This window comes from Pipra filicauda, unplaced genomic scaffold (assembly GCF_003945595.2).
Source record: "Pipra filicauda isolate LSUMZ 115617 unplaced genomic scaffold, ASM394559v2 scaffold114_size2234877_pilon, whole genome shotgun sequence".
NCBI classification, from domain to species: Eukaryota; Metazoa; Chordata; class Aves; order Passeriformes; family Pipridae; genus Pipra; species Pipra filicauda.
This window is the reverse complement of record NW_024103596.1, coordinates 1370518-1390326: the sequence shown is the minus strand read 5'-3', so window position 1 is coordinate 1390326 and position 19809 is coordinate 1370518. Positions and strand designations below refer to the sequence as shown.

Here is a 19809-nt window from a genome sequence, read left to right as displayed (position 1 = left end):
CACGGAGATGCTGGAGTGGATCCAGAGAAGGGAACGGAGCTGGAGAAGGTCTGGAGCACAAGTCCGATGAGGAGTGGCTGAGGGAGCTGGGGGGGCTCAGCCCGGAGAAAAGGAGGCTCGGGGGCGACCTTCTCGCTCCCTGGAACTCCCTGACAGGAGGTTGCAGTGAGCTGAGTATCAGTCTGTTCTCCCAGGTAACAAGCCACAGGATGAGAGGAAACGGCCTCAAGTTACGCCAGGGGAGGTTTAGACTGGATATTAGGAAATTATTATTTTTTTTAAGAAAAAAGTTGTCAGTCATTGGAACAGGCTGCCCAGGGCAGCGGTGGAGTCAGCATCCCTGCAAGCGTTCAAAAAACGCCTGGGGACACGGTTTAGTGGTGAACACGGTTGCTCCGCTGGCGGAACGGTTGGACTCGATGTTCTTAGAGATCTCTTCCAACCCAAGCGGTTCCGCGATCCTGTGATTGATGACATATCGCCGCTCCCCGACACGCCGTCCCGCTCCCGCCCGCGGAACTTTGGGTGCGCGGGCGCGTGTTTCCCGCGGTCGGCGCGGCGGCGCGTACCGAGGCGGGCTGGGGGGGCTATTTAGCGGGCGGACCGGCGCGGGCGCGGGCCGCCATGGCGTCGCCCCCGCTGTCGGCGGCGGGCGGGAGCGGCGCCGAGCACAGCTCGGGCTCCGAGGCACCGCCGCCGGGCCGCGACCTGCCCGCGCTCTTCGAGCAGGCGGCAGAGCGGCTCCCCGCGCTGCTGCCCGCCGCCAGCAAGGAGCAGCTGCTCTACCTGTACGCCCGCTACAAGCAGGTGAGGCGGGACCGGCCCGCCCGCGGCATGAGCGGGGCTGCCGGGCTGCGGCGGGGGGTGAGGTCGGTGCGGGGCCCGCGGGGCTGGGCGTGGGGCTTTCTCGGGGCCACGGGGCTGCCGCCCGAAAGGCGGCGGTGTCAAGGGGAAAGTTGTGTCCCGTGTCTCTCCGCCCCGGTGCCGCCGGCTGCACGTGCGATGGGAGGGGGATGGAGTCCGGTGGGACACAGCCCCCGCGGGGTCTGCAGGGAGAGTGGTTGGGAAGTGTCCCAGCGGGAAAGGACCTTCGGGTGCTGGTCGTGCCCCGGTGGCCCAGAAGGCCAAGGGCATCCCGGCCTATGTCAGCGATGGTGTGGCCACCAGGGCAGTGACTGCCTCCATGTGCTGGGCACTGGTGAGGCTGCACCTCGAATCCTGGCATCACTTTTGGCCTCCTCGATTCAGGAAGGACATTGAGGTGCTGCAGCAAGTTCAGAGAAGGGAACGGACCTGGGAAAGTGCATGTCCTGTGAGGAGCAACCGAGGGAGTTGGGGGAGCTCAGCCTGGAGAAGAGGAGGCTTGGGGGGACCTTCTCATTCTCTACAACTCCCTGAGAGGAGATTGGAGCCAGGTGGGGTTGGGCTCTTCTTCCAGGTAACAAGTTACAGGACAAGAGAAAACGGCCTTCAGCTGTGCCAGGGGAGGTTCAGGTTGGGCATCAGGGAGAATTTCATCACTGAAAGGGTGGTCAGGCATTGGAATGAGCTGCCCAGAGAGGTGGTGTAGTCCTCATCCCTAGAGGTGTTTAAGGAAAGACTGGACATGGCATTCAGTGCCATGGTCTAGTTCCCAAGGTGGTGATAAGTCAAAGGTTGGACTCAAGGATCTCAGAGGTCTTTTCCAACCTAAATGGTTCTTTAAATCCATCACCCTGGCTCTTGTTCCTGGCCTCTCACCCTCGTGCAGTGTGGATGGCCCTAATGCTGTGTCCTTTGGACTGGCTTTAAGTGGTGCCAGAGGACATTCAGGTTGGATATTAGGAAAAATTTCTGCATTGGAAGAGCGGTCAAGCACTGGAATGGGCTGCCCAGGGAAGCAGTGGAATCACCATCCCTGGAAGTGTTCAAAAAATGAGTAAACATTGCACTTCACCATACCATTTAGTGGGAATGGTGGTGTTTGGTCAAAGGCTTGACTTGATCTTGGAGGTCTTTTCCAACCTTTATGACATCGGTTTGCCTTTGGCCTTTGGCAGACTCCACGGTGGGTTGAAGTCGGGTGTTGGTGTGGAGGATTTGGCCTTTGTCCTTGGTAGGGACATGTCACAGGTGGATTGACGGCCTGTCAGTGTGTCCCTGAGGCTTTGGGGAGAAACTCGACTGGTAAATCCCGCTGCCTCGCCTGTGTTTTCCCAGCTGCCTGTGTCTGCTGGGAGATGAGGTGCTGGGATGGGATGGAGAAGTAGTGCAGAGTGCCCACCTCCCCATCAGAGACAGTGGGGACCTGCACTGGTGACCCAGGGTGGGCACTGGAGCTTTGGGGCTCTGCTGTGGCCACACAAAGAATGTGCCTGGGAAGATCTGTCAGTGAAGGGCTTTAGAGAGGACTGGGAAAGTGAACTGGTTGGTTCTGGTTGTAACCTTGAACAGGACTCCTTTACACATTCAGTCCCTGTGAACTGAGGGAGCTGTAGGAGGCATCCTGTGGGAATATACACAATGTGACTCCTTCCTGCTCCCGGGAGAGGCGTTACATAAAACAAACAAACAAAGCACCGATTGCAAAGCACTGTAATAATCACTTAACTTGGAGAAACAGAAAAACTGTATGCATTGTCACACCTGGAAGATTAAAAAGTACAAGTATAGGCTGGATGGGGATTGGTGCAACCTGGGCTAGTGGAAGGTGTCCCTGCCCATGGCAGGGGGTTGGAACTGGATGATCTTTAAGGTCCCTTCCAACCCAAACCATCCTATGATTCTGTGGCTCCAGTGTGTGGCAAGAGGTGCTGCTGCCTGGACCTGAGAACTGAATCCCACTCGTTTGGATTAATAGTCAAAGTTGAGAATGCACATCTTCCCCATATGTTCCTCCCATATGGATTACCTGTGTCCTACTACTGCCATGTGTAAGTGCTTTCATTTTTTAGGGCAATATTTAATTATCCTCTAAGCTGGCAGCTCCCAGGCTGTGGGTTGTGGACTAGTAATTATATTAAAAGCAGGCTGGTCATGTGAGGTTTTGTTTTCAGATTGTGCCAGTGCTTAAACAGGTCTGCAGGCTTCTCTTTCCCTTGTAAGAAAAGGAGGGTAGAGAAAAAATACTAGGAGAACTTTGAAGAATAATAAGACCGTGCCCAGGATGAGATGAAAAGAGTGGTTTTTTTCTCTTCTGTAATTTTTTTGTCTCTATTTTCAGGAGGTTTGTTGTAAATAACCTCTTCTTTTTTGCTCTGTTGAAAATGCTTTGTGACTGTCCTGGGTGGAAATGGGATTGTTTGTGCTTGTCCACAGACTCCAGAGGGTTTCCTGGTGTTAGACCAATAAGGTGTTCAGTGTTAAGAATTACTTGAATCAGAAGATATTTCACAGTAGTTTTGATACTAGTCAGAAGAAAGCTGATAATTAACACTGTGTCAGCAGAGATTTCTCCAGTTGCCTTCCACTGAGGGGAACAGGGCACTTCTGTGTCCATCTCCTCTGTCCCTGGCCAGGCAGGATGCAACAGCAAGTGCCTTTGGCTGCTTGGTTTCAGGCTGTGTTTGGCTCCTGGATTTCCATGCCTTTGGCTTCCCAGTCCAGAAAGGTGCCATGTCTGTTAGAGCGCTGGCAGCGTAGTGCTGGCACTGGGAGAAGTTTGCTAGCATAGCTACTGTAGGATTAAGCCCTGCTAACTTTGAGTTTTGCAGCATTTTGTGCTTTAAATCAAAACGAGGGCGCTTAATGCAAGTTTTCTGTATTTAATTACAGCAGCCATATCAGGATGCATAATGAGCTGCTGATATATTGCCCCCGTGGACGGTGGAATTGCTGGCACACAAAAGGTGCTGACTCAGATCTGTCCACTGCCCTTGATTTGGCATCCTTGTCTTTCCTCAGTTTAGTGTTTTGTGACACTAAAGGCTTTGATTTAAGATACAGCACCGTCATAAAAGAGGTGACAGTAACAGCTGAGCTCTCTGTTAAAATACTGTATATTATTTATTTCAAACTGTTTGGGTATATAGGCATTTTCCTGCAATTTTATTACCTTTTATTGGAGGCCATTTCAGGGTTTTATTACTTTTCTCTCTGATTTTGTTTATGTGTCAGAGACTTGAAAATAAGGGGATTGCTTAGTTGTCATCTCCAGTGAGGTTTTTAGAAGATGTTGCTGAGTTTACGACTCTGCCCCAGAACAGGAGGAAGAACAGATTAGTCTGTAGGGCTCTGAACTGGGACTGATTTTCCTTTTCTTCCTGTACTTTCTGTGTGGCTTTGGGCAAATCACTTGTCTGTGCCATGAGTCTGTAGTGGTGAAATGAAGGGAGGACTTTACTGTGGTGTTGAGGATGTAAAAACCTGAGATTCAGAGGGTGCAGTAATGGAGACCAGTGTAGTGGTCGTGATTTGGAGAGGGAAAGGAATCCAGAACTTGCTGGAAGTGATCAGAGTGAGAAAACTGCCCTGCCAGGAGGAGGATGTGCCAGTGCCTACATAAATGCTGAGAGGTGCTGGCAAGCTGCAAAGACGGTGCCACTGGCAAAATGAGGCTTATGCTGACTCCCAAGTGTAGGCTCAAGAATATAATCCCATTTTTGCATGGCTTCCTTCAAATATCGTGGAACATGATGCCCCAAACCTGCCCTGAACATGGGAATTTCTGCCTGCAGCTCCCTCTTGCACAGAACCGTGTGATGGCACTGACTCAGTTGTCACTCTCTGTCTCTCTGGGACATGCAGCCCCTTGGTCATCAGGACCCCTTGCCTTCTGTGGTTGGTGTTTGCTTGTCCTTCCTTACACCCCATTTTCAGTCAGGGCTTTCCTGTGGGTTGGGCAGGAATGGGCAGGAATTGCTGTCTTGCCAAAGAAATTCAGCTTATTTGGCTTGTGTACAGCTAGACCTTAGTGCTGCTGTCCATGGAGGTTCTGTTCCTGTTACTGCTCCACAGGGAGGCTGCAGATATGATTCACCTTACTAGATTTACAACCAGGTAAGAATATTTGGCTGGGATTCCCTGCTGTATGAATATATTAGTTGAAAAATTAGCAAAGAGCCTTTTTACCACCACCAGGGAGGGGGAACCAGTCGTGGAGTAATGAGAATCTCAAGGTTTCTGGTAGTCTGGACCAGCAGCTGGAGTTGTATGGGGATGGTATACAGCACTAACATATCCCTGAGCATCTCTCTCACTCTGATTGTTGTGACCTTCAGCTCTCAGGTGAAGGCCTCATCCAAGGTTTCCAAATTTCCATTTTGGCCACAAATGGAGGTGACTGCAGACACTGCCCATTTGGGGCTGCCTGGGTCATCTCTGTACAACTCATGAGAATAATGCCTGCAGAAAGAATACTAGGGAAGTTTTAAATGCATTTTGGCTGTCATGTTCTTTTAATGCAGCTGATGAACTGTAAATGAGGAGAGCTGAGCATCAAGTGACCAGTCAGCATCCCAGAGACCTTCAGTAATTATTTTGTGGGCACAGAATGAGAAACTCTCAGCTTAAAATACTAATATGGGCTCTTGTCTTTCTGCTGGTTATGGAGAAAAACAGCTTTTGAGGGCCTCCAGGGAAGTAGCAGGAGGACAGAGTCCTCCACAAAATTTTTCCAGTTTGTCATCATTGGCCTGTTTGGCTAAAAGTCCCCTTCCTCAGCTGTCAGCCTCAGGTCCCCTGATATGTTAAATTCCTGGTTGGTTTCTCATGCGTTGTGGAGTCTTGCGGCAAAAAGAGGGAAGCCAAAATCTTTATTTTATTCTTTCCAACAAAACCACTCCAAGCCTTTTTAATACATCTTAAAATAGCAAACAGGGCAAAAGTGCACTTTTTCTCCCCCCTCTTCTTGATGGATGAAATTTAACTACTGTTCCTTGATTTGTATTACTATCGATGTTACTAACAGTCTTCCCCGATGCTGGAACAGCCTTTGAATGCCAAATCTCAGGAGAGGAAACTGCTGTCATGTTTTGATGATGGCAGTGGAAAATAAATATTAAAACAGATTTATTTTTTTTTATCCATCTTGGCCAATTTTTGCAGGTTGGCTGTTGAACTAAAGAATTGCCAAGCAGGCATTTTCCATACAGATAATGAATTTGCATTTTATTCCCCTGTTTGTTTTGCTCTTTTAAAACAAGTGGTCCAATCCACCTCTGAGCACAGAAGAAAACGTTTAGACTACATGAATTGTGACTGATTTATAGGAGTTAACTGTTGCTAGCCTGTTCTGCTATTTCTCCATGAAATGCGATATGTTGTTTTAAGGGCCAGCTAAAATGTTCTAATTTGGATGAATTGCTCACTGGGAGACAGTGAGATGTACAGAAAATTAATTTCAGTTACAGTCACTCATATCCTGTAACACTTTAAATGAAAACATAGTGTAACTAATAAATATCTCTCAGCACGGGCATGCTCTCTTTAAAGCCTGATTAATGATTCCATCCTTAGCATAAAATCCCCACCCTGTTAAGGCGAAGAATTGTTAGTTGATTTAAGCACTTCACCTGCCTGAACACTTGAGCATATTTCATAAAACATTTGCTGAATGCAGTTTGGTTTTGCTTGGCTAACAAAATGTCCATCCAGCAGCCTTTGCCCACCTCTGGGATGTACCTGTGTTCCCTCCCTGGGGTCCCCAGCTATGCTGGGCTTTCTTGGCACGGGGCTGTGCTCTGTCTTGCAAGGGACTTGGGTGTGATAACTTGCATTTGGAGCCATAGTTGTGCTTTGCCTTCTAGTCTTTCATCCATGTGGGATATACAGCACTTTCATTAAAAAGTTTTACAAAAAACCCCAACCAACAACAACAACAAAAAACCCCAAAACAAACAAACAAACAAAAAAACCAGCAAAGGAACCAAGAACCAACCCATGTTTTGTGCAAATTCATTCCCTATCACAACAATATTTTAATTTCAGGGAGATTCATATGCCTGTGACAGCTGTGTGCAAGGGCATTTATTTTCTGTGAGGAAATGGCACTGATAACAGGGAGATTTGGTGAGTCCTGCCCCATGTTCCCTGGCTTTTCCAAGCAGGGACAGAGACACATTCACTTACACGTTTTCCTGAGCTGACCTCAAGAAAATATCTCTGTTACCTGAATCTCAGCTTGCTAATTGCTCTGTTCTTGAGGCAGTTGTCAGGGCAGGAACCTGGTTGTCCTTTGGAGCCCTGGGCAGGTGTATCCTCTGTCAGACCCCTGTGGTCCCCTTTGTGGGGAGCTTACAGAGGACATGGGGCTGCTGGACTTCCCTGCAGCCACTCTATGGAAAACTTCTGAGTCCCACTGGCACCAAGTCCACTTTACACTGGCCATAACATTTTTTTCCATATATCTATCCACCAGTTCTGGCTCGTTCCCTTGCTTCCTTGTGTTTCTTATTTCCCCACACACGTTTTAATTTCTGCCTTGTTTCTGACAGACTGGTTCATCTCTGGCACTCAGGCCTTGACTTGTCTCTCACACAGTGCTTCCATGCATCCAGGTGCCTCGGAGCAAATTCAGAAGCTGCCTGGCATTCCTTTACTCTGAGTTTGTCCCCTTGCCTTCCAGAGGGCTTTGAAAATAATTAAGCAGAGTCTGTTTACTTGAGCTTTGTGCAGAAGCAGGTGAATTTCAGCCTTAATGAATAATTATCTCTGTAGAAACCCTAATCAACAGAATTTTTCTTGATACTGGTGGGGGATGAGGCATTTGGCAGGGTAATAAACATAACATTAGTGAGAAATCACTCGCTGGTTATCCCTGTTGGGTAATGCATGCAAAATAAATGAGCTGCATAACAGAATTGCTTCCCTTCCATCACACAAGGGAAACACAGGGATGCAAGGGTGCTAACATGGGGGTAAGATGGGGTTGAGTTGTGTCACTTGTTTCCTCCCCAAAACCTTTCTTCTGGCCTAATAACAAAATTATCCCGAAACCATGAGAACCCAGAATTTTCCTTGAGCAAGTCCCCATTGCTTTGTTCTAACAGAAGAAAATTTCTTTTCTTTAGGTGAAACTTGGAACCTGTAACACCCCCAAGCCCAGCTTCTTTGATTTTGAGGGAAAGCAGAAATGGTAAGAGGAAATTCTTGTAATTCCTAGCGATTTCTGGCTCTACTTTTTGTTTGTCAGCTATCTGTTGAGGGATTATGGACCTAGAGGATGTCAGCTCAGAGAGTCTGCCACTGAACTGGATTTAAAATCCTTTGTTTAACAGGGAAATGTTTGCTGCTGTGCCTGATGCAGATGTGAAATACAAGCCTCCTCTGTTTTACCTTGTTCATCCAGAACTAGCCTGCACACAACAAAAATGTTGTGAAAATAGCTACGGCCTTGTGAACACAAAGTGTGTTCCAGCCTGGATCAGGATCCCCTGAAAGATCCTTTCGTAGCCAAGTGCTGCAGTGACAGTGGCCATTCATGGCTTCAGAGAAAAGTTGACCATTCCAAACTGAAGGAAAGACAACTTTGCATCCCCTGAGAAGGGGATTTAGAGAAGATTTAGATGAATCCGATCACTGATGACACTGTGGAAACACGCTGTGCTGTCTCTGAGCGACTCACTGATGTTTTTCTGTCTCTCCTAGGGAGGCCTGGAAAGCCCTGGGAGATACCAGCCCTCACCAAGCTATGCAGGAGTACGTTGCTGCAGTGAAGAAGCTCGACCCCAGTTGGAATCCACAGGTGGGAAACGTGAAAATGCCGTTCGGAAAACAAACCGGCATTTGTCTTTGTAAAGCTGGCAGTGGTTCAGCTTCACACGGATTTTTAATTGCTGCATGGCAAACTTCATTTTGAGCAGATTAAAGTCTGAATTCATTTTAAAAACTCTCCTTTTGTTATGACTGGAACATGAAAAACCATCTCTTTCATTCATAATGATCTTCATTGCAGCGAGCGCATGCACAGGGTTGGTTTGGCTGTCGTGATCTAATTTATTTTACTCTTATTGGTTCATGCTGTATTTAGCATGTAAAGATACTTTTTATCCTTTTTTTTCATCTTTCTCTTTTCAACTACTAGTTAAATGTTGATCAATAGAAAGCAATCTCCATGAAAGTGACATGAACTGAATGATCAATTCTAAAAATGTTTCCTTTTTGTTTCGATGCAGCAAATTACCAAATCTGATTATGATTAGGTACTCCAACATAACAAGTCCTGTGTCTGTGTTATAGGGAGACTGTGCTGTCATTTTAATTAATCTCTCTTTCATCTGCCAGGTTTATTACTTGATTAAATCCTTAAGGATATCTCCTGTTTATAGACTGACTTTTATACAATTTTTAAAGAGGATTGCTCTTTAAAAAAAGTATTGCCTTTGGAAATAGAGATATTTCACTAATAGCAAAATGCTGAAGGCATGGTAATTTCTTTTCACGGTAGGAAATTGATTCTTTTTTGGTCCTGTGCTTTGGAAGCAAAATCTTGTGTGAGCACAAACCTATGAATCAAGAATTTGATTCTCATTTGTCTTCTGATGCTGTTCTGGAGACTTAAGAGTAATTGTTTTTCCTTCACTAATTCATGTTTTGTGCCATTGATACCGTTTTTGCAGGAAAGAAATGTTGTCATTTAGAAAAAACCCTTTTAAATGCCCTTGGGGAAAATAGTTTTATAAGCTGTACAGTTAGCAAAAGCTTGCTGCTTGCTGTGTAAATTCTTGTCTGATCTAAAATTCTCATACAGAACTGAAATAATTTGTAAAAATCTGTGTATAATTCTGAACAAAGCAAGTGCCAAATGAAACATACAAATATTAATTAAAAAAATAGTTAAAAAAAAAAAAAACAAAACAACAAACAAAACACTCAGTGCTTTCCTGAACAGATTTCTCAGCACAGTGACAGGCTTAGCTTTGGTTATTCCCCTCACTTTCTTGCCTCAGAGAAATACTTATTGTCACAGGTGCGAACCTCAGGTTACAACTCTGTCAGCTAGAAAGGTGGAATGTTAGTTTTGTACAAAACAAGTATTTTAAAGAAGCCATGCAGCAAACAAAAGAATGGTTAGCAGCACTGCTCCTCCCTTATTCCCCCAAGGTGAGGAGGTCACCTTAGCAAAAAATGTAACTTAAAAGTTAGCATTAAAGTACCAATGGCATTGCTTTCTTTACAAGAAGTCACCTGTCCTTCCTACTACAACTTCCTTTTAATTCCACTTTTACAGGACCAAAACGCTGTCAGGAATCCTCTCACTCTGATGTGTCTCATGCTGCTCTACTCTTGTTTTCTTTCCTTCCCCCCACTAAATTCACGTTCTGGAGCCACGAGAGGGAGCTCTGTTCTTGAAAATGATGGAGGTGCATGTGTCAGGGGATGGAGATAAAATAGCTATTTTAGTCTTCAAATTTCAAATTGGATTTATAGAAAAGATCTGTGGGTACATTACAAGGTGCTTCATCACTGTCATTGTGTCCCCTTTATGTGCTCCTCTGCGGGGTGCCTTTGGATTTTTCTTACATTCAGTCGATCATGAATGAAATACTCCCAGTATTTGGTTAAAAGCAGCATAAAGTGCCTGGTACAAATTTGAAAAGTTCACCTTTCAGATCATTATGAATCACAAATAGTAATTACAGTACAAAGGTGTTGAATTTCTGATTGTGGAGCTTCATGAATTTTGCTGTTGTAAAGCTTTCTCAATATTGCCTACTTATTTTCTCTTCGACAGTTCATCTCATCCATTAAAGTTGTTCTTTTGTGTTATCTCAAATCCTCCTCAGGCTCCTGTTTCATGTATTTCCAACAGGGCTCTAATGTCTTGATCCTTTAGTACCAAATATGCAAAATTTTAAACTTAGAAGCAGCTTATATTTTTCATAAGTTCATTTTTTTCCCCAGCACATTTGCTGCTGTTCTGGAGCTTTCAGACTGTCGGTATTTTTGTTAATAAATAGAATGGAACTAAGTGCAGTATTTCTTACGCAGTCCAAATGGATCCACTTCTTCATTCCTTTTTCTTGATTCTCCATTGATTCATTCTTTCATATTGATCTTGCAGTTTCTATATTAATACATTTTCTGCAGCAGGCTGTAACTGCTATAATTTAGTATCTTTGTTTTGGATGGTGAAAAAAACCAAAGTAAAAGGATTCTGATGCAGTTGGAGTGCCCTGAATTTGAGTTTAGAAGCAATGAAAACACCAGTAGCAGCCAAAATCTGATCTGCTGCTTCTACTGCTGCATGGAGTCTGGAGTTAACTGCACTTTATTAGAAGACAACTGAATGTGTAGAGGCAACAGCACAGCAGTTCTCCACTCTTTGAAGCTGGTATTTCATTTTTGACAGTGGAGGCACATCTGTTGGCTCATGTCCATGGCTATTTCCAGTGTGTTTTAGTTCCTTCTTCACCCTGCAGGTTGTCTGATAGTCCTGCCAAGTCTCTTCTTTCTGAGCTTAGTCTAAAACCTGGAAAGAAATGATCATACTGCATTTATTTTCAGCAATTTTATTTGCTGGGAAATCTTTAAAGTAGCAGATAACTGAAAGGATATTGAGGTGAGATCCATTGTCTTTGCATCCGTGAAGCCACAGGAATCTCCTTGCTGTGTTTGTCTTGATCCCAGAAGTGTAGAACCAATAATCTCAATTGGCTTTTTGGGATGCTTAGGCCCTCCTGTGTTGGCATAGTCTTACTGTGTGTTGTTTTGTTCCTTTTCCCAGGAACAGCTGTTAGCAGGAGACCAGGAACATTCTTTTCCATGCAGTCTCCATTCTCCTCTTGATGCAGTCTTCCTTCGTCATCTACCTTTTAGCACATCTTTTGTTTCTTGTTCTTGCTTGTGAGTCATTCCTTTCAGTCTGAAGTTCCAGGCAGTGGAAAGGTAATTGCTTGGACCAGCTCAGCTCTATTTGCATATTTCAGAGACATCACCTGTCCTTCAAGTCTATTCACTCTTCCTCCAGAGCAGAGAATAATTTATGAAGCCATTCTTTTGCATTCTGTAGCCTTAAACAGAAACGTTTCATGTCAACACCTCCCACTGGTTTGGGTCCTTTGGAAAGGAATATGTGTCCCAGCAGATTCTGGTATGTTCACCTGTCATCTTCCTGCTTTACTGGCAGCAAGTGACACGTGTCTTTTGGTGGCTTTTGCTGGTGTGTGTGGGTTAGGTGATGACACTCACCTGCCCTCCCTGCCAGGCACTGCATGCCCATCCCTCTGACCCACCACAGTGGTGCTGTCCTGCAGCCGTAGCAATGGGCTCAGGGGTTTTGGGAATATCACCTTCACAAACTCATGTCTTCCATCTTCATGCAGTAACTGTGTTTTCGTGTACATCACTGTATAATCGGATACTTCAGTACTAGTGGCTGTATTTCCATTCCCTGACACGCTCCAAAATTCTAATCTCTGTCGTGTATTTCGTATCACAAATCCCCACTGGCTAAAATCCAGATTTTTTTAAACCTCAGGCAGCCATGGGAGAAGCAGAAGCAGGCCAGCACCTTTTCTCAGCAGCACTGAACACATCCCTTCCACCAAAATCCCACCTCCAGGGCTGGGGTGGGGGTGTGACACGACACTGCAGTGGGGTGGTCGGGAGCTGTTATTGATCCGTTCTTGTTACGTGGCACAGCTCGAACAATAAAAATAAATAATAAAAAAAGCATCCAGATTTGCTCATCTGTTTTAGCCTTCCATTTGCTGATTGCAGTTTTGGCATCACTCGATTCTAAATATTTCCTTTTCCTATTTCTTATACTGCGCATTTACCAGTTCCAATCTCAACAGCTTGTCACTACCAACTTCAGTGGCATCCTTTCCCAAAGGCTTAGAGGCCTCCTCCTATTTGCTTTGACTGCTGAAACTCACAGGAGGACTTAATGATTTTCTATTTTCATATTAAAATTCTAAAAAGTGGCACTTTAACTTGTTTGACTTGACTTCACCAATAATGCACTTAGCAAGATTTCTGCTGCGTAATGAGGAAAGTTGGATATTAGGAATCTGAAGAGCAGAGACTTGCCTCGAAGGCCAAGTTGGAAGAGAGCTTGAGCTCATAGAAAATAGACATTCACCAAACATCTTTTTAAGCTCTTGAAGGTATGAAATTCCATTGCTGATGTTTGCAGGGGAGAAAGCTGCCTGTAGTTTTTTTTCAAGTACTGTTCCATGCCTTGTTTGAGTAGAGGATTTGTTTCTCTGTACTCTGGGCCAGGTAATGAATGGGAGTAAAATCCCCCCGTTGCTGTGTTGGTGTGGGAGCACCGAGTTGTGCCAGGAGAGGACCCTTGGGGAATAGACAATATCATGAAAAAGAAAACAAACTTCAGAGTGAATAAAATAGCAAATGCACTATTGCTGCAGGCTTGGAGCAGTCCAGTAAGCTGGAAAACCTGTGGGAATAAACAAATGGATTTGTCCAGTGGGTGTTTTTGCAGGAAGTACTGCAGGGGGCAATATTTGATAAGATGGTTGGCCAGGTACCCCATGCCCAGGGCTGGGCTCTGTCCTCCCTTTCTCCTGGTGAAATAACCTTTCTCTGTTACGTTTTAAATGCAACAAGCAAGTTGAAACTAAAATGTGGAAAAGAGAATTTGCAATCTGAGGATACAGTGAAAAGCAGAATAAACAATTCCCAGATTTGCAGCACAGCTGAGCTTATATGTGTGCTTTTGTTGGGTTGCACCAGGTGTTACTGAGATATTTTGACAATTGATTTAAATTAATGAGCCTCTTGTATTTAAGTAGGATCTCTAAGTCAATTCAGAATTTCCGTCATGTAGGATCTCCAAGGGAACTTAAAAATTTCTGTACTGACTCAAATACAAACTGCGTTTCCAATGACATTAAAACAAGCATTTGGAAATCCAATCCTCATTTTTCTTAAATTTGGACTCATTGCTCAGGTCTGTCCTCTTCATATCTGGAACAAGAATCTTTGATCTTTTGCAGCTTACAGGTTTTATGTGTCTGGTCAACTTCTCTAGGAATGAGATTAGTGGCTGGTAAAATCACACTGTAGTTTCAGCCTGGGTTTCTTGGTTAGTGCTGCAGGCCGATGGAATTTCTTCTGGAAATTAAGAAAGGCGTTAGAAAAGCTATTGTCTGTAAACAAAATGAGTGCACCCATCGTGTTTTCCTGTTTTGTCTGTCAGTCAAACAGATGTCTCCCGTGATAATCTGTCCCAGCAGCCACCGGTTGCTGTTGGGGAAGAGCAGCAGAGTGGTGTGGGCAGGATTACAAGGGGGATGGGAAGAACAGGAAGGGAAAAGACCTGTTTGGGTCTCTCCCTGCTGTCACCAGCAGCAGTGTGCTCACATACCTGCTTCATTTGGGTAAATATCTCAATTTATGGCTTGCTGGGCTGCGAGGTCAAAAACTTGGAAAAACAGCGACTTTATTTCTTTTGTAGTATAAAAGCAATTTAATTGCATCGTGTAAAGTGGGCACTAATCAAATTATGGCTGTGCTCTTTAAAGCTTGCTGTCCTGTGCTGTGCTAATGCAGCACCCTGGGAAGAGGAGCAGTGCTGGCAAGGTCTTTGCTTTCTGGGTTTGTACAGGGAGCTCCTTGTGTGGCATTTCACCCTGAGGGAATTTCCTGTTTGACTTTGTGGGGTTTTTTTTAACCCAAATGTTAATAAATGAAATGTAGAAAAGAAACAGCACTGTTTACTATACGTATTTTGACAGCTCTTATTTCAGCGAGTGGCCACATTGGAAGATACAAATCACTGAGATAATTCATAAACTCTAATCAGGCTCTTTCCCTTTTGAGGAAAAAAAAACCCAAACCAAAACCAACCAAATCATCAAGTCTTCGGTTTTTTGGTGTTTGTTTTTTGTTGTTGTTGATGATGTTTGGTTTGTTTTTTGGTTTTGGGTTTTTTTTTTTAATACTTCTAATAGAAAATGAAGCACTAGAAATTGAGTAAAACCAGAAAACTGATCCACCCCAGGCTTCTGGCTTTGGGACATGTAAGACTGTAATGTCCTCTGGGTTTAGGGTTTTTTTGTGAACCACACTGGGATGTGTAATAGTTTCGAGGGTTTTTATGTCCTGAGAAGGGTTAGATCTCAACACACAGAGGGATTCTTCTGCCCTGCTGCCTTTTGCCAGCTGTATGAGGGACAACCTCTAGCATGCAACTGGTTAGTGGAGGATTCAGCCTTCCTGTGGGAGGGAGTAATTTACTGTGCATGGCTAAGAAAACCTTGTGGTTTCACCTCCCTCCTACCTGTGAGACTACAGGTGGAGTGACCTACCTTATTTTATCCAAGATGGAAAATATTCAGTTTATTAACTGCATACATTAGATCTTGAGTGCTTTGCTTTTCGAGCATGCCTTCAGAACCAATTCTTTTATTAACAAGGGGATGTTTTCTTGTTTCTGTTGCATAAGAAGCTAAAATATCAAATCTGAACAGATATCAATTAAATTTTCCCATTCTTCTGCAGTTAAAGTGGGTAGTGTTGCATCCTTTGCTTCTCTCTACCTTCTCATGAGGAAAGTGTACTGATGCTCTAAGTCTTTGATGTAGGTCCTACTCATAAAGAAAGCTGTCCATAGGTGATTTACTGCCTTTCTGTCCCTGTCTTTGCTCGTGTAACTCCAGCAAGTAACATGTTCTAGCAAGTAAACTCACTTGCCAGGCACTGGGGTGTTGTGCTGGTGGAGCCATCAGCCACTGTGGGCTGGGATTTTGCCTATGGACAAGCTTGATAAATCACAGGGCTTTTTCTCTCCTGCAGTTGCATTTTACTGTAGAGCACAGAACAAAATGCCAGACGCAGGGTGAGATTTTCAGTCGTTTGGAATCGTGGCTCTGGAAAGCTGTGCAGAAGTGAAGAAGTTAAAATGAACAAGCGTCTCGTAGTAGAAATATAAACAGCTGGAATATGTGCCAGCCTCCCATCCCCTGGGAGCCTGTTGGATTGTTCTCTTTGATTTTACATCCCCGCAGAAATTTATGGTCTCGGCTCCTTTTATTTATGACACTGCGATCCTCGATCAGGCGATTGATTGAAATGCAGGAGTGCCAAGCTGCAAGCCTGTGTTTTAGGGAGGATCAGAAAGCAAAACAGCAATGCAGTCAAGTATTGCAAGCTGCACTGGAATCATCTACAGAGGTTGCCCATGTGTCTGTGTCCCTAAACTTCTTCAAAGTAAAGAATTATCCATGACAAGGGTTCATACCTCTTTTCTTACCCTCCTTTTAGGGTGCCTGTTCTGGCTGAAAACATACTGTGTGTTAAATGTGCAATCTTACTAGCCCTGCAAAGGCTAACTTCTGCTTGTAGAGACGTTAGCCCCTATTTTTCCAGCTCAGATCCAGCAGTGCTGATGCACCAGGTTGTGAGTGTGCTGTTGGAAGCATAATATGTTCTCTTGCAGCTGCTTGAATGTAACAGTAGTTGTTTCTGGGAATTGCAAGCAAGAAATTGGGGGGCTCACCATTTTTTGGCTACCAGTGTAGTGATTTTGGCTAAATATTTAAGCAAGGATGAAATATTTTTCCTTTTGAATATGTCAGTGAATTTATTTTCATCATCTTGCGCTAATTAAGAAAATATATATTGTACTATTTGGAATGCATTCAGAAAAAAAAAAAAAAGAATAATTAGAGGCATAGCTCTGCCTTGCTGAGTGTGCTGCTGCAGCACAGTGATGTGTGGCATCCCAGCATCACGATTCCTGGCTTACAGGGGGATGAAGACACTGCATGAAAGCCAGATACACCAGGAGCAACTGAAAGAAGATCAAATAAATTTAAATGGATATATCAAACTATTGGCATTCAATGATGACAAGATGTAACAGAATGAGGCAAAGTACTGTGTGACTTTCTGTGCAGTAGGGATTTAGTTGCTTTTTTCTTTTCCCCTTAATCACGCAGCAGAAGTGACAGGTTGTGCTGTGTGGCTGCAGTGCACAGGTAGCAGTCCCACAGCACTGGTTACTCTGTGATCCCACGGCTCTGGGATTGGAAGCACAAGACACAGCTGAGCTCTGGGACCTTAAAACTTCACTTGAGCGAGTGCTTTCCTAGCTCAGAGAGCATCTGAATATCAGGGAAGGTGTAAGTTGCTGTTGATCCTCTGCTGAAGGTTATTGCTTTTGTGGCTGAGTTGACAGAATATGGTTAGAGATGCTGATAGTTCCAGGGAGAGTCCAAGATCTTGGCTTAAACTGAGAAGGCAAGGTTGGGTTTGTGTCAGACCACAAGCTGAGATGACTGAGATGCAACCAGAGGTGCCCTCTGTCATTTCTGCCTTGGGGTGACAGTTTCTGGCAAGGCAAGGAAGGGGTTCAAATGCCATGTGCATTCTTTTGTTGCAGATTTTATCAGCAATGCTGCTGCTCCTCAGCAACAAAAATGCGGATAAGGAAAGTATTGAAAAGCTTGTTTTTATGAATCAGCTGTGTGAGGCTGGAAGCAGGAAAGAGCAGTGTTGTGACAGGAGAAGTGATTCTGCCAGCAATGGAAACTTTCCTGGGTAGGTTCATTTCTGTACTGAAACTCCTCTGGCTAAAACAAATTGGTAAATGAGGCTTTTGGTAGCGCTGGGCAGCGTGACAAAACTGGGGTCTGGGAAAACTGCAGGATGGGCTGGCAGAGGAGAGGTGTTGAACCAAGCAGGATGCTGCCATGGCCTGTAGGGACAGGGCAGGTGAGCAGGCAGCGAGGGGCAGTTCAGGAGCTTGGGGCAGAGAGCAGAGCAGGCTGAACCTCAGCCTGATGTAACAGGAGGAAAAATAAATAGCGACTTGCAAGGGAAGGTGGGGAGGACCAGGAGGGTAAGAGATGCTTTCTCTGATGACCTTTAAGGTCCCTTCCAACCCAAACCATTCTATGATGATTCCTGCTGGCCAAGCAGCAGACAGCCTTCCTGACATCCATGACCCCAATATTGTCCTGGAGTGCCCAGAAACATGGAAAAACCTGATCCAAAGCACCCAAGTCCTGTTGCTTGGGGTAGCCCAGTGAGGTGGTGAGTGAGGTTGGGCAGAGCAGACACAACCTCCTCTGTTTGTGGCATGTGGTGGGCTTTCAGGAGGGGGGCTTGGACTTGCTCTGCAGCTTGCTTGGGAAATTGTGATATCCTCTCCTCAAACTCCTGTTTTGGCCAGCAAGCCACCAGGCTGGGTTAGCAGCTTGACTGCCTTAAATGGGGAAAGGTGCAACTTCTAATAAAATAATCTAATTTTTCAGAGTCATTGAAGCTGTTGCAGAACTCTCAACTTGATGTGTCAGAGGTTGTTAAAAAAATTCAGAAACTTGGGAAGAAATTGTAGGTTTATCTTACTGTGGAGTATGTAATGCTTTGATTTTTAGGTATGGAGCTGTAGACATTTTCTTGATGATATTCAGGCACAGGAAGGGCCTGTGTACCCTGCTGCTTCACATAGTGATGTAAAGGCTGGTTTAAAAGAGGGAATGTGTTAAATAAAAATAGCACATGCTTTTGGTAAGGAGGGAATAGCTACAATTGTTTTGTGCGTAAGATAAGCTGTAGCATAATTAAGCTGTTTCTTTAGTGAAAATCCAGCTTTTTGTGTTGGAAAAAGGGTAAGTGGTTATGTTTAGCTTGCTCTTCACAGGAAGTATCAAGAAGGTATTGAATGTAATTACTGGAGATCAAGATTTTGTTTGGATGTTAACTAACACATCGGTTAATGTCTTGTAAATGTTATTTGTCTCTTGGAGTGGAAAAGGAGTTATCCCTTAAAAGAGCAGGATTGTTAGATTCTTGGGCACTCTTGTACCAAATTAGTCCTATTAGAAGGGAAGGTGGCACTCCTTAAGTGCCTCTGGAGCATCCTGTAAGTATTTTGAGCTGAACTAACCAACACAAAGGCACATAAAGGCTCAGGCACAGCACTAAAGTTGCCTCCAGATCCTGCTGCAGCCTTCTGGCTGAGTCTGCCAAGGGTTACACCGTCACTTCAGAAACCTTCTGTTCCTGCTGGGGTGCTCAGATCCTTCCCTTGCCTGAGTCTGGGGATGGGGAGCAGCAAAGATCTCTTCATTTTTCCATTTCTCTGCCTGCAGAGCTCATAAACCCATCCTCTGCCTTCCCAGCCAGATCTGTTGGAGGAAACGAATGTCTGTGGTGCTGGTCAAGTTGCCAGTGGGGACATTGGCCACTGTGGTGCTGTCTGGCCCAGTGTCACTCCAGAAAGTAAAGGATGAATGTGTCAACAGACAGGCTGGGAGTCCTTTATTTGTCAAAAGTAGTTAGAGTTGCCTTCAGCTTTCAAGCTTCAGAGCAGCTGTTTCATCCCAAGCTGTGTAGTCCTTCAGTATTTCCAGTTTGGCTCAGAATATGTTTCTTGCTCATACAAATGTCTGTATAAATCTGTATAAATATCTGTATTAGATTGACAAAAAAAGCAGCAATTACAGTCCAGGCCATGTTTGTGTCTATAGCTTGGTCCCCTCAGCTTGGGCATTTGTGGATTTTCATAGGGGTGATGATACAGAAACCAAAAGCTGTGGGAAGCCACTGCATTGGGTTTTTTGACTGAACATATTATTTCCTTCTGTGCATATGCTAAAATGTATAGAGTGAGTGATGAAATCACAGCTGCTAGCAAGCATAAAATTTGTGCAGAATTATGTTAAGCATTTTACATTTCTTTCCCTTCCCCTGACTGTCTTTACTACTAATTTCCAACTATGATTATGGCGCAGTTATTAATTAAGTCGTTATAGTTAAATGAGTAATCTGCAAGGCTTTGCTTTAGATCACAGCTCTGTTTAACTATGACATTAATTATAGTATGTTTGTTTTTATTTTTTTGAATAATCTGGAAAATATTTTTCCCTGTCTTGGATTGTGTTTTTTAAGAGGAAATTCTATGATGATACTTAGAAG

The 19809-nt window shown here is 44.5% G+C and overlaps 1 protein-coding gene across 1 annotated transcript in view; it reads left to right on the top strand.

Annotated features, from left to right (window-relative positions):
* Positions 1–621: 621 nt before the first annotated feature.
* Positions 622–19809, top strand: part of ACBD6 (acyl-CoA binding domain containing 6) — an 82790-nt gene continuing 63602 nt past the window's right edge. The window contains exons 1-3 of the mRNA XM_027740662.2: positions 622–807; positions 7989–8053; positions 8566–8662. Of these exons, the coding sequence (XP_027596463.1) occupies positions 625–807; positions 7989–8053; positions 8566–8662 (345 nt within the window). The 5' untranslated portion in view covers positions 622–624. The remainder of the gene's footprint in view (positions 808–7988; positions 8054–8565; positions 8663–19809) is intronic.